The sequence below is a fragment of the Zootoca vivipara genome, chromosome 1 (genome assembly GCF_963506605.1).
Source record: "Zootoca vivipara chromosome 1, rZooViv1.1, whole genome shotgun sequence".
NCBI classification, from domain to species: domain Eukaryota; kingdom Metazoa; phylum Chordata; class Lepidosauria; order Squamata; family Lacertidae; genus Zootoca; species Zootoca vivipara.
The window spans coordinates 5,480,542-5,506,146 of NC_083276.1; the positions used below are offsets into that span (position 1 = coordinate 5,480,542).

Sequence of the window (25,605 nt, forward strand, 5' to 3'; positions counted from 1 at the left end):
ATCCAACTGTGAACTGATGTGAGTAAACCTCTTTTATTGACTTTGAGTAAGATTGTCATGTCTTTATTCTTTTAAGAGCGATTAAAGGGAACTTACCAGGAACATACAATTCAATACTGAATTGTATAATAGTGAGAGGCTTACACAAGCCTGCAACCAGCTATCCGCTGTGCATGTATGAAAGGGGAATGTAAACTCTGCTACATAAAGAAACTTGCTAGCGCAAGTTAGGAAGGATATTAATAAACAACATATCCTCTCCTGCCACCCTGAACATTTCCACAGCATCTTCCTTGGACGTTGCTTGTGAGTGATGTTCCGGGGCTAGTTACAGGTAGGTAGCCGTGTTGGTCTGAGTCGAAGCAAAATAAAAAAAAATCCTTCAGTAGCACCTTAAAGACAGACAGCCACCCGATCTTAAAAAACTCATCACCCACAATAATACAACCACCAGACTTAACATGGACACTGGTACCAGAGCCTGCAATAAACCCAGATGCCAACTTTGCTGCCACATACACCCGGACAACACCATTACTGGCCCCAACAACATCCAACATACCATCTCAGGACTATTTAATTGCTCATCCTCTAACATTGTGTATGCCATCAAATGCCAACAGTGCCCTTCAGCTCTCTATATTGGACAAACAGGCCAAACCCTACGCCAAAGGATAAATGGACATAAATCTGACATCAGGAACCATAAGACAGAGAAACCAGTAGGAGAACACTTCAATCTCCCAGGACATTCTATACAAGATCTCAAAGCAGCTGTTTTATTACAGAGAAATTTCAGGAACAGACTGGAAAGAGAAGTTGCTGAATTGGAAATCATTACCAAGCTTAAAACCATGGAGACACCTGGGATGAATAAAGACATTGGATTCTTATCTCATTATGCATGATCAAGCTTTCTTTAGCGCCTCAGCCCTTGCTCCCCCCCCCAGGACTAATTGCAGTCATCAGCAGTCGTTAACAGCCATCTACAGGTTTACCACTCCCATCAGCCCACCACCCATTCCCACCCCCCCACCCTCTGTATCTGTTTCATCTGTATCTGAAGAAGTGTGCATGCACATGAAAGCTCATACCAAAATAAAAACTTAGTTGGTCTTTAAGGTGCTACTGAAGGAATTTTTTTATTTTGTTCCGGGGCTAGTTTGTGCTCATTTTCCATGTGGATGTTGGGTACACACCAATCTCCTCTTTTCTCTTCCTCTTGCACAGGGTCCGTCACTGCCCTTAGCAGAGAGGAGGAGGAAGATGTTTCCGTTGCCAGCTCTCCTGCAACTCTGGGGGACCGGAGAGCGCAGGACGAAGGGATTCCAGGAGCGACCGAAGCCATGACAGTTCCACCGACCTTGGTGTCCTTGACGAAGAGGACCACTGTCCCAGCCACACACCGGATCACCACAGCTGCAACCTATGAGCTTGATAGGCTGGAATCAGAAGGTATCTATGTTAATGGCCTCGGATCTCGGTGCCAGACCACCTGCTCTACGTGCAGGAGGTCCCGGGTTCAATCCCCATTAGCATCTACAGGTAGGGCTAGGAGAGACCCTCCTGCCTGAAACCCAGTCAGTGTAGACCAGTGTTTCGCAAGCTTGCTTCCCCAGCTACGGTTGGACTACAACTCCCATGATTCCTGCTAGCTGGGGATGATGGGAGTTGTAGTCCAACCACAGCTGGGGACCTAAGTTTGAGAAACACTAGGTAGGCAACACTCAGTCTGGTGGACCACTGGTTTGACTTCAGTATACGGAAGCTTATCACGTTCCCAGGTCCAGTACAATTGCCGTTAAATTGTGGGTTTCGACTTTGCACCGGTTGAAATTGCCCAGATTAAATGCACCCAAGGCAGTGAGCGGAAAAGCTCTTTGTGCGCTGAGTTTTCCCAGTTTGGAAAGAGCTTTTGAACTCTCCTCCTTGCTTACTGCGCAAGTCCAGCTCAGCGCAGGGGCACTGGGATGCTCTTGCGAGATCTCACTGGAGCTCAGACAGCCCCCGTGAGATCTTGCGAGAGGAGCATCCCAGAACCCCTGTGCTTAAAAGCTCTCTGCTTTGCTTTGGAGGTAAATACCACTGAGAGCGCTGGCTCTGAAAGGTAAGGATGCCTGACCAGGACAGGATAGTAGTGCTTACATTTTGATTTCAGCAAGGCCTTTGACAAGGATTTGCCAAGTGTGCCTTGCTCTTAGCACGGTTCTCCCTTGCGTCCTGAGTGTCTCTGAAGCCCATGATACCTTTCATGAAGGCTGTTCTGCAATTGGAGCGCTCACAGGCCAGTGTTTCCCAATTGTTGGTGTTTATACTACATTTTTAAAGATTTGCCTTGAGACAGTCTTTTGTTGACCACCAACATGACGCTTTCCATTTTTAAGTTCGGAATAGAGTAGTTGCTTTGGAAGACGATTATCAGGCATCCGCACAACATGACCAGTCCCACGAAGTTGATGTTGAAGAACCGTTGCTTCGACACTGGTGACCTTTGCTTCTTCCAGTACATTGATATTAGTTCGCCTGTCTTCCCAAGTGATGTATTAAAATTTTCAGAGACACCGTTGATGGAATCTTTCGAGGAGTTGGAGGTGGTGTTTATAAGTGGTCCATGTTTCACAAGCATACAGTAAGGTTGGTAGTACAATAGCTTTGGAAACAAGCATTTCGGTTCCCATGCGAATGTACATAGTGAGATATGTACATTAGGAGGACTTTCTCATGTGGACTTTAAAAAAAATAAGTCCACAAACTGATGAGAACGAAACATCGCCTGTCTTCCCAAGTGATGTGTAAAATTGTACAGAGACACCATTGATTGAATCTTTCGAGGAGTTGGAGATGGCATTTATAAGTGGTCCATGTTTCGCAAGCATACAGTAAGGTTGGTAGTACAATAGCTTTGTAAACAAGCAGTTGAGTAGAACTGGGGTGGCCAGGGTGGAAACCTGTTGTGGACCACAACTCCCACCCCTTGAAAACCCTGGCCATGTTTGGCTGCAGCCGCAGCCTGAAACATCTGGAGGGCACTGAGTTGGGGAAGGCCGAGTCCAGTTCCTGCTCTTTGTGGCTGTGCTACATCAGCTCTTGTTTACAACATGCTCACCAGAACGGTGTTATGAAAGCTGTTACCTGCCTGGGTCCTAGTGGGACAGATGGACTATGAATCATGGAGAGAGAGAGAGAGAAATATGACGTTCCAATTATGATTTTCCTTGCTTGCGGGTAAGACTGGGCTTGTTTCCTGGTTGTTCTTCCAATTAGCAATCACTCTTTGGACTGGGCTGCAGGCTTGTTCCTTTGATACAATAACCAGCATCCCATTTGGGCTGTTATAATTAATGTGCTAATGGGCTTCTGAGCAGGATTCGTTCCAAGGACTGGGTTTCTCCCAAGCAACTTATTAAGAACCGCTGCAGCCTAGTGGGTGTTTTGTGGCTGTGTGTGTGTTGGAAGCAGTAATGCTTCTGAAAACTGTTGCTGGAAACATTGGGAAGGGATGGGCGGGGTAATAATAATAATAATAATAATAATAATAATAATAATAATAATAATAAGCATGCTATTGTCACTTGGGTCCTAGATTTGGGCTTCCCATCGGGGCCATTTAATTTCAAAAATTCAAAAAAACAAGAACCCATAATAAATAAACAACAAACAAAAAGCATCTGGGTAGGCTTGTCTAAATGTTTTCAGTAGGCACCAAAAAAGAGCACAGTACAGGTAGGGATGTGGGTGGCGCTGTGGTCTAAACCACTGCGTCTCTTGAGCTTGCCGATCAGAATGTCGGCGGTTTGAATCCCCACGAGGGAGTGAGCTCCCGTTCCTCTGTCCCAGCTCCTGCCAACCTAGCAGCTCGAAAGCACGCCTATGCAAGTAGATAAATAGGTACCGCTATGGCGGGAAGGTTAACGGCGTTTCCGTGCGCTCTGGTTTCCGTCACGGTGTTTCGTTGCACCAGAAGTGGTTTAGTCCCACTGGCCACATGACCTGGAAAGCTGTCTGTGGACAAACGTCGGTTCCCTCGGCCTGAAAGCGAGATGAGCGCCGCAACCCCATAGTCGCCTTTGACTGGACTTGACCATCCAGGGGTCCTTTACCTTTTACGTTTTACATGTACCTGTGTGATGTCAATAGCTGAATGTTGGGCTTGAATCCTGCTTGTAGGTTTCCCATCTTGCTAGTGACTGTGGGAACAGGATTCTGGATTAGATGAGCCATTGCCCTGATCCACCTGCAGTGCTGATCTTTTACAGTTGCGAAAGATCACCAGTGCAGTGCAAGGGTTGAACGTCAAATGACACTTCACCCCTTTCTGGCCTAGAATTCTGCAGGTTGGTGGGTTTGGCAGAGGTTTAGCAGTCATGCAGCAAATGGGGGAAATACAACTCTGCATATCCAACATTTTTTTTTTGTGTGTGTGTGTGTATCTAAATGACCTCAGCATGGGGAATTCTGCCACTTAAAAACACCTCCTTTATCTTGACGCAGGAATTAAGATACAGAAGTGTTGATGATTTGCATTTTTAAATATTTGTTCCTGCCTCTAGGGCACTTAGCATTTAAAGGAAAAGTTTGTGAGCAAAGCAGTAGGAGAATCGCCAGGAAATAACACTACATTGCATACCCAAATTGTTGTTGTTGTTTAGTCGTTTAGTCGTGTCCGACTCTTTGTGACCCCATGGACCATAGCACGCCAGGCACTCCTGTCTTGCACTGCCTCCCGCAGTTTGGTCAAACTCATGTTCGTAGCTTCAAGAACACTGTCCAACCATCTCGTCCTCTGTCGTCCCCTTCTCCTAGTGCCCTCAATCTTTCCCAACATCAGGGTCTTTTCCAAGGATTCTTCTCTTCTCATGAGGTGGCCAAAGTATTGGAGCCTCAGCTTCACGATCTGTCCTTCCAGTGAGCACTCAGGGCTGATTTCCTTCAGAATGGATAGGTTTGATCTTCTTGCAGTCCATGGGACTCTCAAGAGTCTCCTCCAGCACCATAATTCAAAAGCATCCATTCTTCGGCGATCAGCCTTCTTTATGGTCCAGCTCTCACTTCCATACATCACTACTGGGAAAACTATAGCTTAAACTATACGGACCTTTGTCGGCAAGGTGATGTCTCTGCTTTTTAAGATGCTGTCTAGGTTTGTCATTGCTTTTCTCCCAAGAAGCAGGCGTCTTTTAATTTCGTGACTGCTGTCACCATCTGCAGTGATCAAGGAGCCCAAGAAAGTAAAATCTCTCACTGCTTTAGGAGAAAGCATACCCAAATTACCACCCCTGTATTATGGTAACCAGGTGGAATAGTGGTTCTGCACCTGTTGCAATTCCCTCTTCTACACACCAGTTAAATATGCAGAATCCTCTGTCTCCTTTTTCACCTGGTCACCTGCTCCAAACATTCTCATCACAATTTATATTCAGTTGGAGTCATTGGCAAATGAATTGCTGTGTTTGTATTATTCCCAAGTGACCAAATAGCTGTTCCTCACAGAGGACTAGCTGCATGTTCAGCCCGGGGGGGGGGGGGACCTGTGCAGCTCACATCATCGCCAGCCAACGCAGCCAGTGATCATGGATGATGGGTGTTGTAGTCTGAATGCAAATCATTGGGACGGAGATGCATGTATATGAAGAGAAAACAATTAGAAGGCCATCTGAGCCCTAATTACAAACTGTTTGCCAAAAAGCAAACATTCTGTTGAGTCTCTGCAGTGCTGTTGAAAATGAGTTTGCAAAGAAGTTCATTTGGCTCAGCAAACATCTACCTTCTCTCTCTCTCTCTCTCTCTCTCTCTCTCTCTCTCTCTCTCTCTCTCTCTCTCTCCCTGCATTTTCAAACAGCACCCAAAGAAACCCAAACTTGCGTGAAAGGCAGGGTCTTGTGTGATATATGAAAACTGCCTGATACTGAATCAGACCATTGTCTAATCCTGCTCAGTACGGTCTACACTGACTGGCAGCGGCTCTCCAGGGTGTCAGGCAGGGAATATTTCCCAGCCCTACCCGGAGATGCCATTGAAGATTGACCTTCTGCAGTGAGCTTCATGGCCAAATAGGAATTTGAACCCTGGCCTCTCAGATTCTCCTCTGATGCTCTAACCACAATACCACACAGCCCCTCATCTGGCGAATAACCCCTGCATACAAATCCGAATGAACACACAAGCTTTGTGACGAGAAAATCAGGATGAGTATTCAGTAAAGCAGGTTGTTTTAAGGAACCTTTGGCTCAGTCGGTGGAGCACGGTGGCTCTTAATCTCAGGGTTGTGGGTTCGAGACCCGCGTTGGGCCAAAAGTTTCCTGCGTTGGACTAGGAAACCCTCTTGGTCCTAGCGTCCAGCTCTACCATTCTATGGTTCCGATTTAGTTGGATTTCTGCCTGCAGTTCGGTGACGACAACCTCTGCGCTGGCAAAACTTTTTCTCTGGAAGACCACACTGCTTCCCGCTGACCAAGAGATGGCAGTGTTTCATATTGTTTCTGAGAAATTTAACCAGGAGCAGAGCGTTAGGGCAAAATGTTTTAGGAGAAAGCAGAGCCATTCTATATAGAATCATAGAATTGTAGGGTTGGAAGGGACCCTGAGGGTCATCTAGGTCCAACCCCTTGCAATACAGGAATAGAATCATAGAATCATAGAATCATAGAGTTGGAAGAGACGACAAGGGCCATCCAGTCCAACCCCCTGCCAAGCAGGAAACATCATCAAAGCATTCTTGACATATGCCTGTCAAGCCTCTGCTTAAAGACCTCCAAAGAAGGAGACTCCACCACACTCCTTGGCAGCAAATTCCACTGCCGAACAGCTCTTACTGAAGTTCTTCCTAATGTTTAGGTGGAATCTTCTTTCTTGTAGTTTGAATCCATTGCTCCGTGTCTGCTTCTCTGGAGCAGCAGAAATAACCTTTCTCCCTCCTCTATATGACATCCTTTTATATATTTGAACATGGCTATCATATCACCCCTTAACCTTCTCTTCTCCAGGCTAAACATACCAGCTCCCTAAGCCGTTTCTCATAAGGCATCATTTCCAGGCCTTTAACCATTTTGGTTGCCCTCCTCTAGACGTGTCCCAGTTTGTCAGTATCCTTCCTGAACGGTGGTGCCCAGAACTGGACACAGTACTCCAGGTGAGGTCTGATCAGAGCAGAATACAGTGGTACTATTACTTCCCTTGATCTAGATGCTATACTCCTATTGATGCAGCCCAGAATTGCATTGGCTTTTTTAGCTGCTGCATCACACTGCTGACTCATGTCAAGTTTGTGGTCTACCAAGACTCCTGGATCCTTTTCACATGTACTGCTCTCAAGCCAGGTGTCACCCATCCTGATAAAAAAATAAATAAATCTCCAGGCTGCGCTAATCCATGGAGGAAATAGCCACTAGCTACTTACGATGGCTCGGCTCGGCTTCCACAGTTGGAAGCCGCCAAGAGCAGTTTGCTGGAAGGAATCGCAAGAGAGGAGAGCGCCCTTCCTTGCCCACGGCTCCTGCTTCCGGGCCTCCCAGAGGTATCTGATTGGCCACTGAGAGCAGGATACGGGACCTGATGGCCCAGAAAGACTTATGTTCTTCCTGAGGGGCTTCTCCCTGCAGATTTATCCTGCAATATGTCAGTTTAAGGAGCTTCTGGGTGAGATCCCATGGCCAGAAATACTGAAAGGGATGGGAGTTATTAAACCACTTCTTAAAAAATAAGAACATATTTGAACCCTGGTGATATGGCCAACTATCGCCCAGTCTCAAATCTTCCATTCTTGGGCAAGGTGGTTGAGCAAGTGGTTGCTGAACACCTCCAGGAACGCCTGGAAGAAGCGGACCATTTGGATCCCTTCCAGTCGGGATTCAGGCCTCATCATAGGACTGAAACTGCCTTGGTCGCACTGGTTGATGATCTCCAGCTGGCTAGGGACAAAGGTGAGAGCTGTTTCCTATGGTAGTTCTGCTGGATCTCTCAGCGGCTTTTGACACCATCAACCAGAACATCCTTCTGGACCGTCTAGAGAGGTTGGGAGCTGGGGGCACTGTCATACAGTGGTTCCACTCCTTCCTCCTGGGCCGTGTTCAGAAAGTGGTGGTGGGGGATGAGTGTTCAGACCCCTGGGCTCTCACTTGTGGGGTGCCTCGGGGTTCCGTCCTCTCCCCCATGCTTTTTAACATCTACATGAAGCTGCTGGGAGAGATCATCGGGGGTTTGGGCTGGGTGTTCAACAGTATGCAGATGATACCCAGCTCTACTTCTCTTTCAAATCAGAACCAGTGAAGATGGGATACTGAACCTCAGCCTTTCTGCATGGATGCTGTTCCACCTTGCTGCGCCCATCCCTATTGTGCACTCCAATTATATCAATGGACTGCTGTGTCTTTCTCAATATTGTGCTTGTTTTTTTAATCTCCTGCCTGTCTAGAGGAAGAGGAGGAGGAGGAGGAGGAAGAGGAAGAGGAGGAGGAGGAGGAAGAAGAAGAGGAGCCGGAGGAGGAAGAAGATGAGGAAGACGATGGCAACGAAGAGGAGAGGGACCCAAGTTCCATGGAGGAAAGCTTGGACGAAGACGCCAACCTGTCCAGCTTCACTCTCCCTGGGGAGACATCTCAGGAACCCCTGGAAGGGCTCGAGAACCCAGCCGGGGAGCTCTCGGGGGTCTCCTACCAAGTGCCGAGCGCCATCGAATGGGAACAACAGAACCAAGGGCTAGGTAAGCAAAATGCGTTCCCTGCGTCGGCGGGCGAGTTTTGTGGCAGCGATCCCTTGAAAGTTTGCCTGGGGGGTGGGGGTGGCGTTCATCCTCGCAAACAGGACACCCGCACCCCAAAACCCCGTTGTAAATGTTTCAGGCAGCAGCTCAAAGTTAAGGCAGATGTAGGTGATCGACACCCTTTTTTTTGCACCCTGACTGAAACACCGTTCCAGTTTAGGGAATTTGACATGCTGCAATGTTTGCCTGGTGTTTGGAGCCTGTTCTTTGGGGATTCGAGGTTGGGGAAGGCATCTAAATAGGGCTGGGCAAACCTGTCCGTTCCAGTCCGTCATTTCCCCTCGTTTTGTAAAATATTAAACCATGCTTCTAGCCCTCATGATGGGTGTTTGTGCACAAGGCAGCAGCTGGGAAGGACTTCCAGCGTTTGGACCACTGTTCTGTTTGTTTTCTTTTTCTCTTTCCTATTCCTCTTGTTTTCTCTTGGTATTTTTAACATTTATAAAAAGCTGGGGGGGGGGCGTAGAGAAAGAACTCATTTTCATTGGACTGAGCAGGACACAAACAGGAAGGGGACATGAAAGGCAGCGTAGAAAGGATCTCCCAGGTGGGAGATGAGAGGGTCTACATCTCTGTTTGTGGATAAATGATGAGATATATATAATATAAAGATGGTGAAGGACCTTATCGGTATTCCGCCCCCCATCTTTCTCTGTTTTCTCTCTTGCTTTTATATCTTTTAATATTCTTGTTCTCCAAACTAGTTTGATCCTTATTGTATTTTACGTCAAAAATCGTCTCTCTCCTTCTCTATATATAACGGAAAAAGTGGGGAATAATAATAATAATAATAATAATAATAATAATAATAATAATAATAATAATGGGGAGGTGGTTCTTGAGTTATTGGAGTCGTGAACTTCACAAGGCTTTACATGTCAAAGCCAACACTTTTAATTGGACTTGGAAACTAACTGGTAGACAGTGCAGTTGCGCCAGGACTTATATATATATTTAAAAAACCAGAACAAAAACAGGAGCATTATGTGTGATGCAAAAGTCTGCATAGCAGCACAGACATCAACAAACCATGTTCCTATCATCACAAGACCTTCCTTCCATTTATGATATTTTGCCCTTTTTGTGTGAAAAGCTTGGATGGGTGGGCCATCTCGAAGGGAAGGGCTATGAAAACCTCCCGCAGAAGCCTTTCTTTTCAGTAAACAAATCAATCACATTTTGTTTGCCCCGGGACCCCAAGAGAGGGTTGCACTGGAATCCATTAGGAAAAAAAGTAAGGTACGAATGTGTAGTTCTCGGTTTCCAATAACAGGATAATTGCCTGCGACCTCGAGCGGCCGTTGCCTTTCAAAACTTGGAGTTCGGCATTAATCAGCAGGGGGAATCGATAGAGCTGGTCTTTACAGAGAGGTCTTTCTCGCATTGGTTCCTGATAAATAGAGATCAAAGCGCTTCCCAAGCTCCAATCTGTTTCCCATTAGTCTATTAGCAATTTGGAACCACCCGACATTTTGCTGTCAGTAGCGGCTCGGCAAGAAGGTTTATTGATCCATGGGGGATCATGGCACAGTCTTCTCCAACCTGGTGCCCTCCAGCTGCCAGGAAGGACATTGGAAAGCTGGAAGGTGTGCAAAGCGACCATTTTTAAGGCTCTAGTCCTCAGCCTCTGATCTCAACACATTGCTGGATTGACGCATAAGCTGAACAAGCTATAGCTTAGGGCCCCACTTTCTTGGGGGGCCCCCAAAAATGAAAGGAAAACAACAACTGGATGTACATTTCCAAAATATAAGATAAAAAACAAATATAATAAAACCTACATACAGCAACAGTGTTTAGTGTTGTGTAGGCTCCTATGATGTAAGTCATGGGCCCTGCCTGCTAGCCTGCTCCCTAAAATATCACTGGTTTGCTCATTTCTATATATAGGGTGCCTACATTCTGCATGGACTGGTTGCATGGCAACGTGTGGCATGCAGTTGTACCTAGAATCATAGAGTTGGAAGAGACCACAAGGGCCATCCAGTCCAACCTCCTGCCAAGCTGGAAACACCATCAAAGCATTCTTGACATATGCCTGTCAAGCCTCTGCTTCAAGACCTCCAAAGAAGGAGACTCCACCACACTCCTTGGTAGCAAATTCCACTGCCAAACAGCTCTTACTGTCAGGAAGTTCTTCCTAATGTTTAGGTGGAATCTTCTTTCTTGTAGTTTGAATCCATTGCTCCGTGTCCGCTTCTCTGGAGCAGCAGAAAACAACCTTTCTCCCTCCTCCATATGACATCCTTTTATATATTTGAACATGGCTATCATATCACCCCTTGACCTTCTCTTCTCCAAGCTAAACATACCCAGCTCCCTAAGTCGTTCCTCATAAGGCATCGTTTCCAGGCCTTTGGCCATTTTGGTTGCCCTCTTCTGGACATGTTCTAGCTTGTCAGTATCCTTCTTGAACTGTGGTGCCCAGAACTGGACACAGTACTCCAGGTGAGATCTGACCAGAACAGAATACAGTGGTACTATTATCTGTTATCTAATATTAAAGAGTGCTTGCAGACTGATGGTCAGGCAGCATAGACTAAGGGTATGAGTCTTATGCCTGCTGATTGATTTCATGTAATACATAATTTATTTATTTTGATCCCATTATAAAATTGCTCTAGAAAAATATTCATCTTTATTATTTAGTAGGCCTATCCAGTGGCACCTCTAGCTGCCGACTTAATCTGTTTCGGGGTGCCGTCCGCAACTGGGGCGCCTCTTCCGTGCATGTGCGCGGCACGATTGAGCGTTTTTGCGCATGCGTGCAGCGCGCTTCTGCACATGTGCGCGTGGTGAACCCGGAAGTAAATACTTCAGGGTTCGCCGCGTTCGTAAGCTGAAAGTCCATAACAAGAGCGGAATGCAACTAGAGGTAGCACTGTATTATTATTTACTAGTAGAGTTCCCTATTACTCCCACTTGGTATTATAATACTATATATAAATATTATAATTATGTTAAATATTCTACTTACTTATAAAGGGCCCCATTACCTTCAGGAGCTTCAAACCTAAATCCAGCCCTGCATCGCCCTGTGGAGACCAGAGTCCTGCATGTATGTATTTGTCGTGTATAAGATACAAAATAGGGGATCCAGGTGGCGCTGTGGGTTAAACCACAGAGTCTAGGGCTTGCTGATCAGAAGGTCGGCGGTTCGAATCCCTGCAATGGGGTGAGCTCCCATTGCTCGTTCCCAGCTCCTGCCCACCTAGCAGTTCGAAAGCACATCAAAGTGCAAGTAGATAAATAGGGACCGCTCCAGCGGGAAGGTAAATGGCGTTTCCGTGCGCTGATCTGGTTCACCAGAAGCAGCTTTGTCATGCTGGCCACATGACCCGGAAGCTGTCTGCGGACAAACGCCGGCTCCCTCGGCCTATAGAGCGAGATGAGCGCCGCAACCCCAGAGTCGGACACGACTGGACCTGATGGTCAGGGACCCCTTTACCTTTAAGGTACAAAATGTAGTGAAATAGCTCTAAGCACCCAGATCTGAGCTTGTAGCAAGGGGGCTCAGGCATGTCCTATCTAGGTGAGTTCACATGGCGAAAGAGAACGGGAAAAGGAGGAAACGTAACTTCCTTCCTTTCTAGGTGAGGGGTGTGGCCTAATTGAGTCTAGGAATGCACCTCTGTGGTCTTAACCCTTTCATGCATTAACTAGCTCTGTGCCCTCTGGTTATATTTGACTACAATTTCCCACACGAGCTTCTGAGCGTCTGAATGACTCATGAGATCTTAGCGGCACTTTCACCTTCTTTGAAAACCAAATTTTCATTTTCCTCCGCTCAGTTGCACAAACTCTGCTCTGGTTCATTATCCCCCATTATCCCTTTGAATGTTAATGAATAGCTGCGGTTGTAATTGCAGCCTTGGTGGGAAATGTCACTTTAACACCACTCTGTGTTTACAAAGCCCCGGCGTTTCTCTAAATGGGGAAAGGTGGAATAATGATTGCTTTCACTCGGCCCCGTGATGGATATGTTAAAAGCCGGCGCTCGTGAGAGAGGAGCTTCCCTGTGATTACGGGAACCAGAAAGTGTCTGTCAAAAGTCTGACACAGATAAATTGTTTTGCATGATGTGCGGCCAGAATCCGATTAGGACCTGGGAGACAATGGTTCAGCTGCCGCACTCACTCAGGAAATTCATACGATGACCTTGACCTAGTCACCATCTCTCGGAGGGAGGGAACCGGGTACACCACCTTGAGCTACCGGGAGGGTGGGATGTTAATGTAACATGTAAATAAAAAAAATCATAGAAATGTAGAATGCAGGAATGTGGAACTGTCTCATACAGGGATCGAACCTGCAACCTTGGTGTTATCAGGACTACGCTCTAACCCAGTGAGCTATCCAGGCTTCATGTAAAATGTGGGAAGGTTTTCTACCACAGTTTTACTTGGTTGTCTTTTTGTCTTTGCTATTTAAAATGTGTGGTGTCTCCTCTCTCTCTCTCTCTCTCTCTCTCTCTCTCTTACTCTTATCAGATGGACATTGCAAACCTAGATGGAGATTTTGTTTTGCTATTAATCCAAAGCGGGGAGGTTAATATTTACCCTGAACCCTGTTAATCTTTTTAAAAGCCGTCAATGCAACTTGCCATGGTTGATTCCATAAGTCATGGGCTTATGTGGCAGGCATGTCCAAAGTCCATTTTGGGGACCTAATCTGGCCCGCCAGTTGATTTAATTTGGCCCCCCGTGGCAGTATATGTCCTGGGGTAAAATCCCCCCCAAAGCTCAGCAACTTCAATCCTAAAAAAAAGCTCAACAGCTTTGGGGGAAAATTGTAAAAGAAGCTCAACAACTTCAATCCTAAAGAAAGCTCAGCAACTCTGGTTGGCCCTCATGCATGTTCACTTCATCAAATCTGGCCCTCTTTGAAAAAAGTTTGGGCACTCTTACGGCCTGGCGTTTTATCTGAGAGAATGAACTCCCTACACAGGCCCGTCCTAGCCATAGAGGCTAGTGGCGCAGAGAACCACAGCGCCGGGCGCTGGAAGGGCGCCAAGTGAGCGCAGGGTTCTGGCAATCTGGCCAGGACTGCGCTCCACGAGCTGAGAGGCTGTGTCGCGTCTCTCTCCTTCTCTGAGGACTCCGTGCTGCGCCTCCTTCTCGTTTCCCCAGCACTGGGTTCCGCTCAGTCGAGCTTCGCCACCAGCGCGCACAGCGCCCAAGCAGCTCTTGCTGGTCCCGCGGTGCGCGCACTGGTGCCGAAGCTTGACTGAGCGGAACCCAGTGCTGGGGAAATGAGAAGGAGGTGCAGCGCAGAGTCCTCGGAGGTGGCCTCCCGCTGCTGCCGCGGTTCGCTTGGCACTTCCGGGTCCTTGGAGAGGCTCTGGAGCAAAGTCTGGCCGCTCAGGAGCTGGTTTGGCCAGCAAGGCGGGAGGGGGCTGCCTGTAGCCCACCAGCTCACTTTCAGAGGGGGGCGCTGGAGGGACCTCAGTGCCAGGGCGCTGGATGGGCTTAAGACGGCCCTGTCCCTACAGCCTTATCCCTGTTCCAGGTACCACATAATACCAGTTCTGCATTTGTAAGAAATCGACCCCCACTGCTTCTTTTTTCCCTCCATAGGTTTCCCTGCAAAAGCCTGTTCTTTAAAGCTCAATTGGAGCAAACAGCAATCTGCAGAAAAGCTAGGCGCTAAAAGAATGAACACTAAAGAGCTGGTTTTTGTGGGGGAAGCGTGGGGCGCTGAATAACTGAATACTGGTCTACCTTTTAAAAAAAGATTTAGGAAAGTCTGCTAACAGTAAACATCGAGGTAGCTTGTCATGTGGCTTGGTTTGTTCTGCCTCTAGCAAAATTCAGTTTTGTTCATGATCGTGTTGTAAATTAGGAATTGAGCATTCAGGTGTTTTTTAAATCAGCGGCTGGCTGGTGCCTAGCCAAGATTTCACACTGTGCCGCATGTTGTTATGGCTAATGGCTCAAACAGTAACACGACTGCACGGAACTGATCAAGGGGAAAGAATAAAAAAGCAGAGAGAAGAGAAAGTAATATTAATAAGGGATCTTTCTGTCTAACAAGGAATGATGGCTTTTGTTGATTAAATCTAAAGTTTTTTCACGATTCCTCTCTCGGAAAGGGCACCTGCTTGGGGTATTGAATAATAAGGAAACTGATTTCAATTAAATTGATTAATTGGAGAAAGGCAGAGACTAATACGCTAAAAATGATTTTATTGGGAAATGGATGTTGGAGAGCTGAGTCACACATAATGAAAGCTGCCAGAGATCATAGGTGTTTATAGGAATTGCAAATATTTTGTAGCCTGCCTTCTGTTCTTTCATTTGATATTTCTTCCAAAGAAAGAAAACATTATTGGCAATTAATTAAGCTACACAAGAAAAATTATGTGCCGAAGAAGGACTTCCAGTTGAAAAAGACAAAACCTGTTCCTATAGCTGCACATATAATTATAAACACTCATCTTCATAAAAGAAACCCCTATTAATATTCTGTGTACACAATTCATTATTGCAACAAATTATTAGGTTTTAATGAGGGTGAAAGAGGAAAGCGCAAAATATGGTCTGAAGCTCAACATCAAAAAAACCAAGATCATGGCCACTGGTCCCATCACCTCCTGGCAAATAGAAGGGGAAGAAATGGAGGCAGTGAGAGATTTTACTTTCTTGGGCTCCTTGATCACTGCAGATGGTGACAGCAGTCACGAATTCTTGGGAGAAAAGTGATGACAAACCTAGACAACATCTTAAAAAGCAGAGACATCACCTTGCCTACAAAGGTCCGTATAGTTAAAGCTATGGTTTTCCCAGTAGTGATGTATGGAAGTGAGAGCTGGACCATAAAGAAGGCTGATCGCCGAAGAATTGATGCTTTTGAATTATGGTGCTGGAGGAGACTCTTGAGAGTCCCATAGACTGTAAGAAGATCAAACCTATCAATTCTTAAGGAAATCAGCCCTGAGTGCTCACTGGAAGGACAGATTGTGAAGCTGAGGCTCCAATACTTTGGCCACCTCATGAGAAGAGAAGACTCCCTGGAAAAGACCCTGATGTTGGGAAAGATGGAGGGCACAAGGAGAAAGGGACGACAGAGGACGAGATGGCTGGACAGTGTTCTCGAAGCTACGAACATGAGTTTGACCAAACTGCGGGAGGCAGTTGAAGACAGGAGTGCCTGGCGTGTTCTGGTCCATGGGGTCACTGTAGCTTTGCTTCTCACAGTGAGGGAACCGCCAGAAGGCCCTCGGTCCTGGGCCTCAGTGTCCGGGTTGAACGATGGGGGTGGAGACGCTCCTTCAGGTATACTGGACTGAGGCCGTTTAGGGCTTTAAAGATGATCCTCGGGGTTCCTTCCAACTACACGAGTTGATGCCGCCCATCTGACTGGATTGCCCCAGCCACTCTGGGCAGCTCCCAGGAAATCAAAACGTCAAACACAGTCAAATGTCACTGTGTCAGCAGTGGGGTTTGTGTGTGAGGTTTCAGTAGCCAAGGTATATACAGTATAATGCCAAGGCCCACTGAGCTTCTTGGGCTTGCTGATCAGAAGGTTGGCGGTTCAAATCCCTGCGACGGGGTGAGCTCCCGTTGCTCTGCCCCAGCTCCTGCCAACCTAGCAGTTCGAAAGCATGCCAGTGCAAGTAGATAAATAGGTACCACTGCGGCAGGAAGGTAAACGGCATTTCTGTGCACTCTGGTTTCCGTCATGGTGTCCCGTTGCGCCAGAAGCGGTTTAGTCCTGCTGGCCACATGACCCGGAAAGCCTTTGGACAAACGCCAGCTCCCTCAGCCTGAAAGTGAGACGAGCGCTGCAACCCCATAGCCGCTTTTGACTGGACCTAACTGTCCTTTACCTTTACCTGTAATGTCACCTGACCTCAATTGAGATGCTTTTCATGTCCACATCAGGCAGATAAACTTCATAGTACTCCGTGTGTGTGTGTGTGTGTGTGTGTGTGTGTGTGTGTGTGACCGAGAGAGAGAGAGAGAGAGAGAGAGAGAGAGAGTGTTTGTGTGAATCATCTCTGATATCAACATCTGCCCCTTGATCAAAACCTCCTGCCAGATAGATGCCCATTGATTCATCTTCCCTGGAAGGGACAGCCTTTCATTTATGCGATCACAGCGTGTGTTCCTAAGGGGAGCCTCGCTTTATCTTCTGTAGGCTTAACAAAAGGAACTCCCTCCGTTCCATCACTTTGATTGCGCGGAAAGTAGCACAGATGGTTTGTAAGTGCTACCAGGAAAGGCGTTGCTAAGCTGGCAGGTGAGACTGAGACACATTGTGGTTCAAAGCCCCCCACATCTGTTGTTGCTTGGGAGAGAAAATGGACATATGAAGGTATCATGGGTCTTCGCAGTCTAGCCTTGCCCCCTGGCCCTCTGTGTGCATGCCTATAATGTTCAGGGAGTGTGGCTGCAGGGGGGCTTGGCAGTAAGGGCAGGGGACCCCTTTACCTCCTCCGCCTATGTTAGGGCAAAATTCTGGGTGCGAGAATGCTCAGCCACCCAGCTCATCAGGCAAGGGCCTGTGGTCGTTGCGGAGTATAAAAGGAAGGAGTCCAGCCACGATCCGGAGCAAACAGCAAGGTTTATTACTGCGCAGCAGGTTCAATGCCAGACTGAACACCATGAACAGGGCTGCAAGAACTTTTAAAAGTTCCCACCACCATCCCATAATGCACATCGAAAGCATCATACATACATCACTTGTGACAGGGTAAAACGTCAGAAAAGGGGAAGGTGCAAGGGGCATTAGCACACAGGTAAACAGGAGGTAAACAGGATTAACATAAGGTAACAATGCACAATGTCCCAGGACATTGATAAGCAAGCACTGTACCAGTAAGTATCTGGGAGGGGACCCTTGAGTACCTGGCGGGGAAAAACAATGGGTCCAGGTGTGTGTATTGCCTCTGGCTTCGGAGGGCCGGGAATGGCAGGAGATGGTACCTGAATGGATTATGGATATGCAGAGGAGCACCACCCTGGCTACGTGACCTCTTGCTTAAAGGATTATGGCTGTTCCCTGCATCCCCGAGAGCCCTTGGCCAGAGTCGCAACGGGGGTTTCATTTAGAAATACAGATACACGGTATTCATTCATCAAGAAATATGGTTACATAGAGTCTCAGGCAACAGAGAAAGGGTAGGAAAGGGAGCCTTTATTACACAGGGCTTGATCTTGAGGGGTTCGTGTTGGTGCGATACTAGAGTGGTGTTGTAGGATCAGACGGGGTTCCCTTGAGGGCATTTGTGCCAATCTTGATTCCCAAATGAAGCCTCGTTTGGGTGCCCCCCCCCATAAAATTCCCTAACAGCCTACATTCCTTGAATCTAGATATATGTGATCTGAAACCCGCTATGCAAACTGCAGTAACTTTTAACAAAGCTGTTTTTTCGATCTCACGGCCTCCTGCTAGTGCTGCTACTGCTACAGTGCTGTTCTAAGGTATATGACTGCCATTAACATTTATGTCATTGGTTTTCTAGTGAGAAGCTGGATGGAAAAGCTAAAAGATAAGGTAGGGAGATCTTCCTTTGCCTCGCTTTGTGTTTGTTTGTTGTTTTTTTTGATTAATATTTTATTAATTTTCCAACAAAAGATTAACAAGATTTTGAGACAATAAGAAAAAAGACAAATACAAAAACAGAAAATAGAAAAATACAAAAAAGAAACAAAAACCAAAAACATATACATCTTATCTTCATCACAGTGTAAATTGGGACCTCCTCGGGTTCCCGTCCCATCCCTGTGTTTCTTATACACATTTCTAAGTAGCAAATTCTACCTTCAAATAATCACCTTTTATAATACATCTCTTATTTTCCTGTTCTAAATAACCTCTTCAACTATTCCACAGTTTTATTTACCTCTTAATTTCTAATCTAAAATATTAAAGGGCGAAATTTGTGGTTTCTGGTTCAGGGGGCTCCTTCGGGATGGGCAGCTGGAGAGCGGATCCTGGCATAGGTTTGAAGGGTGGCGGTGATGACCTTCTGCTGTTTGCAGAAATTTGAAAGCATTGAACGCTCAGCTGGTCATGGAATCTCCTAACCCTGTTGACCTCCATCCTGTTGCATCCGAATTGGGCCATTTTCAGTCTCCTTCCTGGTTCTCAACACACACAGCTCACAACCATGCTTCCATAGGAGCCGCTTGCTGAGAGTCTTTGGATTTGTTTCTCCTCTCTGAGAACCAGAGAATTTTGACCGTGCCAGTGCTCTAGTCAGCTGCTCCCCACGCTGATCAAAACTGATCGGAGTAATCCGAAAGACATCCATGCTGATCACCGCTAGCCAAAATGGAGAACGTTTGTGGTCCTTCTAATGCTGCTAAGGCCCCAAGTCCCATCAGCCACTGCCAGGAGCCGGGAATTCTGGGATTTGGAGTCCATCAACATCTGGAGACCACAGTCTGGGGGGGGGGTAAAATAATTTTTATTTGATTTTACAGATATAAATTTACAACAAAACCAATTACAAATCCATGTAAAGAGATCTCTCTGAATCTCCCCGTTACCCACATTTTTTGTCCATCTAGTTTACCCATAGCCTTTGTTACCTTACAAGTGAGATTTAAATCCTGCCAATGTTCCTATTTGCTTACAGTGGTCTCTTAAATAACTTATAATTTTTTTCGTTCTTTTTAAAAGTTCTTGTCTTCTTGGTTCCTGAGCTTTCCGGCTAGCTTTGCCATTTCAGCATTTGTTCTTCTGTACACAAATGTACAGTAATCTCAACTAGGGACAGGGCCTTTTCAGTATTGGCCCCAACTTGGTGGAACGCTCTCTCACAGGAGACCAGGGCCCTGCAGGATTTGACATCTTTCCGCAGGGCCTGCAAGACGGAGCTGTTCCGCCTGGCCTTTGGGTTTTGATTTGGGCCATTTTAAAACGAGGCTGCATTTTAAAACAATTTCAAATCTAAATTGTATTTTAATCTGCATTTTAATCAATTGTTTTTCTTTCTTTTACATTTTATTGTAATTTTATTGATGTCAGCTGCCCTGAGCCCGGCTCTCACTGGGGAGGGTGGGGTATAAATAAAAATTTATTAACATTATTATTATTATTATTTCAGACATATACTTATGTATGTGTTTGCCTTGTACACTTGTGAACATTTATTTTTTATATATAAGACCTTAGAATTCCTATAAGTGGCCTCTTTTCCCTACCCTCTCCTGCAGGCTGGTTACATGTCTGGCATGCTGGTGCCAGTCGGGGTCGGCATTGCCGGGGCCCTTTTCATCTTGGGCGCGCTCTACAGCATAAAAATCATGAACCGCCGGCGAAGGAACGGCTTCAAGAGGCATAAGCGAAAGGTAGGCTGATAACCCCCGCAGAGCTTCTCAGCCTTTGTGATGCTCTGAGGCCCCAAACAATTTTGGCTCGTGGAAAGTGCCACTCTGAAGGGCAACACCGACAAACCACCTGTGGCTGTTTAAACTAATAGAATTTTCTACTTCCTCTTCTTCTTTGGCGATCCCTCGTAGCCGAGTAAGATTGTCTTCCATAAACACGGTTTTAACAATGGGTCCGTAAGTGAGTGTGGAGGCCAATTCTGGATTCACACGTCCTTCCACAGTGGGGACATTGGTTTCTGGGCGGGAGTTGATCCCGGTGTGGATTTGCCAAGCGTGCCTTCCTCTTAGCACGTTTCTCCCTTGTGTCCTGAGTTCGAGTGTCTTCAAAGCCCCTGACACCTTTGGTAAAGGCTGTTCTCCAACCGGAGCGCTCGCAAGCCAGTGTTTCCCAGTTGTCGGTGTTTATACTACATTTTTAAAGATTTGCCTTGAGAGAGTCTTTAAACCTTTTTTGTTGACCACCAGCATTACGCTTTCCATTTTAGAATTCGGAATAGAGTACTGTGGTGCCTCGCTAGACGAATTTAATTTGTTCCACAGGTCTTTTCTTATAACGAAAAATCCGTCTAGCGAATCCCATAGGAATGCATTGAATTTTTTTTTTTGAGGAGCAGAATTTACTGAGGCTGTCAGGGGCCTCATAGGAGATCCTGGCAATCACCTGGCGCCCACAGACCCTGCGTCGGTGACTCCTGCCTCAACACATGCGCTTTAGGATTGCAGTCTTCAATCAACTGGGTCTAGCGAGCTGGAAATGTATGGAATTGTTAGGCGACACTTAGGCTGCATTCACACTGCAGTTTCTCCCGCTTCCTAACTGCCTGTCATGACTTAAAAGGCACTTCCGGAAACACAGCGGGAGACAGCGCAAGCTGAGCACTCATTTCCGTGTCGCGGAATGAGCATGTCCGGAAATGAGCGCCGAGCTTGCACTGTATTTCCAGAAGTGGCTGTTAGGCTGTGCAAAAGCTCAGATACGATGTGGAAATCCACAGCTAGGGGATAAACAGCCTTGGTCGGCTTCTTCAAGTGCCATAGGTGCCAACTCCCTGGGGCCCTAGGTGCCCGAGCACCCGCAAAATTCCCCATGAAGGAACCAGGAACCCACAAATTTCATTGCCAGGGCCATGCACGCTGCATGGCAGCCAAGTCACGGGACCAAGCTGAGACTCCTGCTTCAGGTTTCATCAGAGATCTCCCCGACGGACCAAAGGCCATCTTCTTTGGCACTCCAGCAGTCCTGACCAATCCCCAGCCCAGTTTCTCACGCACCCACCCCTTTTAAACGTGCCAACGTACCAGGCAGGGAGCTTGGAAGGGAGTGGAACAAGCAAATGAAAGAAGGTCTCCACCTCCATCATTCTGCCCGGACACTGAGGTCCAGCACCGAGGGCCTTCTGGTGGTTCCCTCATTGCGAGAAGCCAAGTTGCAGGGAACTAGGCAGAGGGCCTTCTCGGTGGTGGCGCCTGCCCTGTGGAACGCCCTCCCAACAGATGTCAAAAAGGAAAACAACTACCAGACTTTTAGAAGACATCTGAAGGCAGCCCTGTTCAGGGAGGCTTTTAATGTTTAATAGATTATTGTGTTTTATTCTTCTGTTGGAAGCCGCCCAGAGTGGCTGGGGAGACCCGGCCAGATGGGCGGGGTATAAATATTAAATTGTTGTTGTTGTTGTTATTATTATTATTCCTTGTCACTGATCTCTCCCCTCCCCCTCTCTTCCCACCACAGCAGAGAGAATTCAACAGCATGCAAGACCGAGTGATGCTTCTAGCGGACAGCTCTGAAGACGAATTCTGAACCAGGCTGCAGCGCCTCGTTTCCTGCCCTTCCGTGACTTTTATTTCCTTTCCCCTCCCCTCTATTTCCCTTCTTTCTTGTTGCCAAGGGAGGTGGGCAAGCGTTTCTGCTGCACCACCATGGAGGCCGGCCACCTTCCTCTCGCTCACGGGGCAGCGGTGCTTTTACACAACCTGCCCCTAGAAGAGGAAAACACACACACACACACCGATAACAGCATGCTGCAGCCCCAGTGTAAGACACAAATATTATTATTTTTGAAATATATGTATCTCTGTACGGTCACGCACGTTCATTTTCCACGCACGGCACGCCGTTCTGAATGCCCAGCGGGCAAAGGCGTGGGACCCAAAAGACAATGACATTTGTTGGGTGTTTAGTTTTTATTCCATCTGCTGGCAGTCGTGCCGCTGTCCTTCTGGTGCGAGTCCCTGGGGGGGGGGGCAGGCTTCAGCCCAGATAACTCCTGTCTCCCTCTCTCGCTGGGGAGCGACTTCTGAATACGTTGCGTTACCTGAGCTGGAGTTCGCAGTTTCCAAAATTAGCTGCTCTGTTTAATTGATGAAGTGCCGCCCCGAAGCAGATTCCCCTCCCCCCATTGGCCAGGTAGAGTACAAAACAGTAATATGTAGATTAAGATACACCGAAGGCCCAAACTAGACATTTATGTGGGAGACGAATGAAGCCCCCCCCCCCACTTTTGTAAAGCGCAAAGCAGTTTCAGAGGCTGCAGTTAGGAGATAGGGAAACAGCTGACTCTCCAGGGTTTCAAATGGGTGGTTTTCCCCAACCCAGAACCTGTGTTGAACCTGGGATCTATTGCGGGCAAAGCAGATTCTTGGCCACAGATCCCTTAGAAAATAAAGATAAGGTTCTAGTCCTCATGGATCTGAACAAAGGACTGATCAATATTGCCTCCACTGGCTGGCAGCAGGTCTTGAACCTGGGACTTCCTGCTCTGCCACTGAGCTACACTCCTTCCCCAAAACTGGCAAGCTGGGAGCAGAGAATGGCGGGGGGAGTAGCCTTGCTTAACCCATTTCCTTTCCGCTGGTTTTTTCCCCTTCCCTCCCTCCAGCTGCTTTTTCACCCGTGGAGGAAAAGATACAGGACCCCTGCATCTTTTTCCTTGGCTAGGGAAAAAGAGGTGGGGTGTGTGTGATGACGGTTTTGAGTGGACAAACGGGAGGAAGGGGAAGGGTCAAGCATCCCCTCCGCCGTTTGAACGGGCGGCCTCCTACTGCCCTTCGGGAGGGACTTATTGTGCTTCCAACGTATCGTAAGGTTTCGCCTTCTAAGCATGCCAGCCTACATTGCAGAGCTGCTTATTTTAAGAGACAGACAACCCATTGCTACGTGGGATTTTTCCAAGGCTTTTTTCCCCAGCTCAGTTCCGGCACCTCTCAGGTGGGCGCCATCGCCATTATAAGAGAACAAGGGAGGCATTGGCGGTGAGTTCCAGTGCCTCTTTTTCTAGAGAAATAGCGCTGGGGTTTTCCTCCCGTTGTGAATAGCAAGCGCCTGGGGGGCTGGGGTCCCTTTGTGCGCCCCCCCATGCTCCCAGTACATCAAGGCGCTCCCCTTGCCAGGTGTTTAGTTTCCTTTAACCATGACAGCAGCGTGGTGTCAAAGTGCACGGCAAACGCCACGTCTCTCGCTTGGCCCTGAGGTCACAATCCTGATGATGACGGTGCTGGGATCAATGCTGTCATGGGACACACACACACACACACACACACACACACACCGTTTCCCCTGCGGCGGATGCTTCTGGCAAGACGGCCCAACTCATTACAGGTATGCCCCATCCCTTCTTGCCGCCCGTCGGCCTGGGAACGGCTGGCCAAAGGCTTCTGCTTCTGCGACCCGTCACCTGCAGTCATGTAGTGTCAAATTCAGAGGCGCAGGGTTCCCTTCGTGATAGTCACAGCCGCTCACCCCTTCTGAGATTATGCAACCTTCTAAGAGTATACAGTGGACACTCGGGTTGCGGACGTGATCCGTGTGGGAGGCACGTTCGTAACCCACAGCGCCGCATCTGCGCACGCGCAGGTTGCAATCCGGTGCTCCTGCGCATGCGCAAAGTGCGATCTAGCACTTCTGCACATGCGTGAGCGCCGAATCCTGGAAGTAACCAGTTCCGGGACTTCCGAGTTCACCGCCGTGCGCAACCTGAAGCGGCCGTAACCCAAGGTATGACTGTACAATAATATTATAATGATAGAAGAATAAGAATAAATAGAGATGCATTGTAGCGATCAATGCCGATCTCCCTTGTGTTGCCTTTCAGCCAGATCTGCTATTTTCTTTGCACGTAAATATTTTGGACGGCTCCAAGGATACCTTCCGTTGGAGAGACTGGCGTTGCCTTTTCCGTGACGTTCCGTTCCACATAGCAGGATTCCCAAGCGCGCAGTGCTGTTGTTTTTCTTGAGCTGAAGCACCTTACATTTTCAGTGCTCCTAAATGCTTAGTTTTGCAGCATGCAGAATTATTCCTTCTTTGTCCTCCAGATGGACTACAACTCCCGTCAGCACAGCTGGAAGAAAGGGCACTAGGTTGGGGAACTCTTGTCTTCCTCAACTGGCAACTGCTCTTCAGTGTCTCAGGTAGAAGGAGAGAGGTCTTTCCCATCACCTGTTAGCCGGAGTCATTTAGCTGAAGGTGGTTAGAGCAGAATCAGCAGGCTGGCAGGCAGAGGAATGGCTTAGAAAGCTACCTTATGACCAGGATGACCCATCCAGCTCTGTAATGCCCACACTGACTGGCAGAGGCTCTTTGGGGTTTCCCTAGCCCTAGCTGGGACTTCGTGCACACAAAGCAGAAGCTCTACTGCTGAGCTGCGGCACTTCCTTTAAAATTAATAGTGAGAGTCTAGTCCTCAAGGTTCTGAAGGAAGGGCTGATTTAAACTGGAACGGAAGCTGCCTTATCCCGAATCAGATCATTGGCTTAGTATTGTCCACACTGACCTGCCAAAGATGCTCTGCCATTGAGCGGCAGTTTCTCCTGCACCTCAGATCACCTATGGTTTCCCAAACTTGGGTCTCCAGCTGTTTTTGGACTACAACTCCCATCATCCCTAACCACTGGATGATTGGAGTTGTAGTCCAAAAACAGCTGGAGTTTCCCAAGTTTGAGAAACCCTGATCTAGGAAATCAGTAATGCCCACTAATATCTGAACTGTCCCCTGGTCTGGAATGGGATGTCTCTGAATATTTTTTAATGTGGGGTTGGAAAGGCAAAACAAAAAAAGGAAGTTCATGGCAAATGTATATCCCAAGTAGACTTTACATTTGAATTATGCAATATGTACTGCAGCGGAGGAAGGATTGGACTAGCACAAGGAGGGAAGGGCTAGTTTCCGAGACCCATCACCATCGTGGAACCGCCTCAGGGCCTCGAGACATGTCACCTTTGCCCGTTTCCCCACCTTTGCGGCGGGGATTTTAGTGACCTACCTCACAGGGTTGTTGTGAGGGCAAACAATAAAGCTCGTCAAGCACTTGGCAAATGGAAAGTGCTTTCTAAGAGACGTGAAGCAGGGCGCCACAATAAATGGATTTAGGCGTCACTTGTGGAAATGGGCCTCCGAGGGCAACGTCGACTTGGAAGGCACAGATAAAGGAGGGCTATGTCACATGGTCTGGCTGCAGCCAGTTATGTGAACACAACCAAGCAGGAAGAGGGTGTGGGAGATTAAC

At 47.5% G+C, this 25,605-nt stretch overlaps 1 protein-coding gene across 1 annotated transcript in view; it reads left to right on the plus strand.

Moving 5' to 3' along the window:
- ARMH4 (armadillo like helical domain containing 4) overlaps positions 1 to 24,950 on the plus strand; it is a 43,342-nt gene extending 18,392 nt beyond the window's left edge. Inside the window, exons 4-8 of the mRNA XM_035103176.2 lie at positions 1,231 to 1,455; positions 8,411 to 8,698; positions 18,225 to 18,256; positions 19,924 to 20,058; positions 21,833 to 24,950. Coding sequence (XP_034959067.2) covers positions 1,231 to 1,455; positions 8,411 to 8,698; positions 18,225 to 18,256; positions 19,924 to 20,058; positions 21,833 to 21,901 — 749 coding nt within the window. The 3' untranslated portion in view covers positions 21,902 to 24,950. The remainder of the gene's footprint in view (positions 1 to 1,230; positions 1,456 to 8,410; positions 8,699 to 18,224; positions 18,257 to 19,923; positions 20,059 to 21,832) is intronic.
- The last annotated feature ends 655 nt before the right edge of the window (positions 24,951 to 25,605 follow it).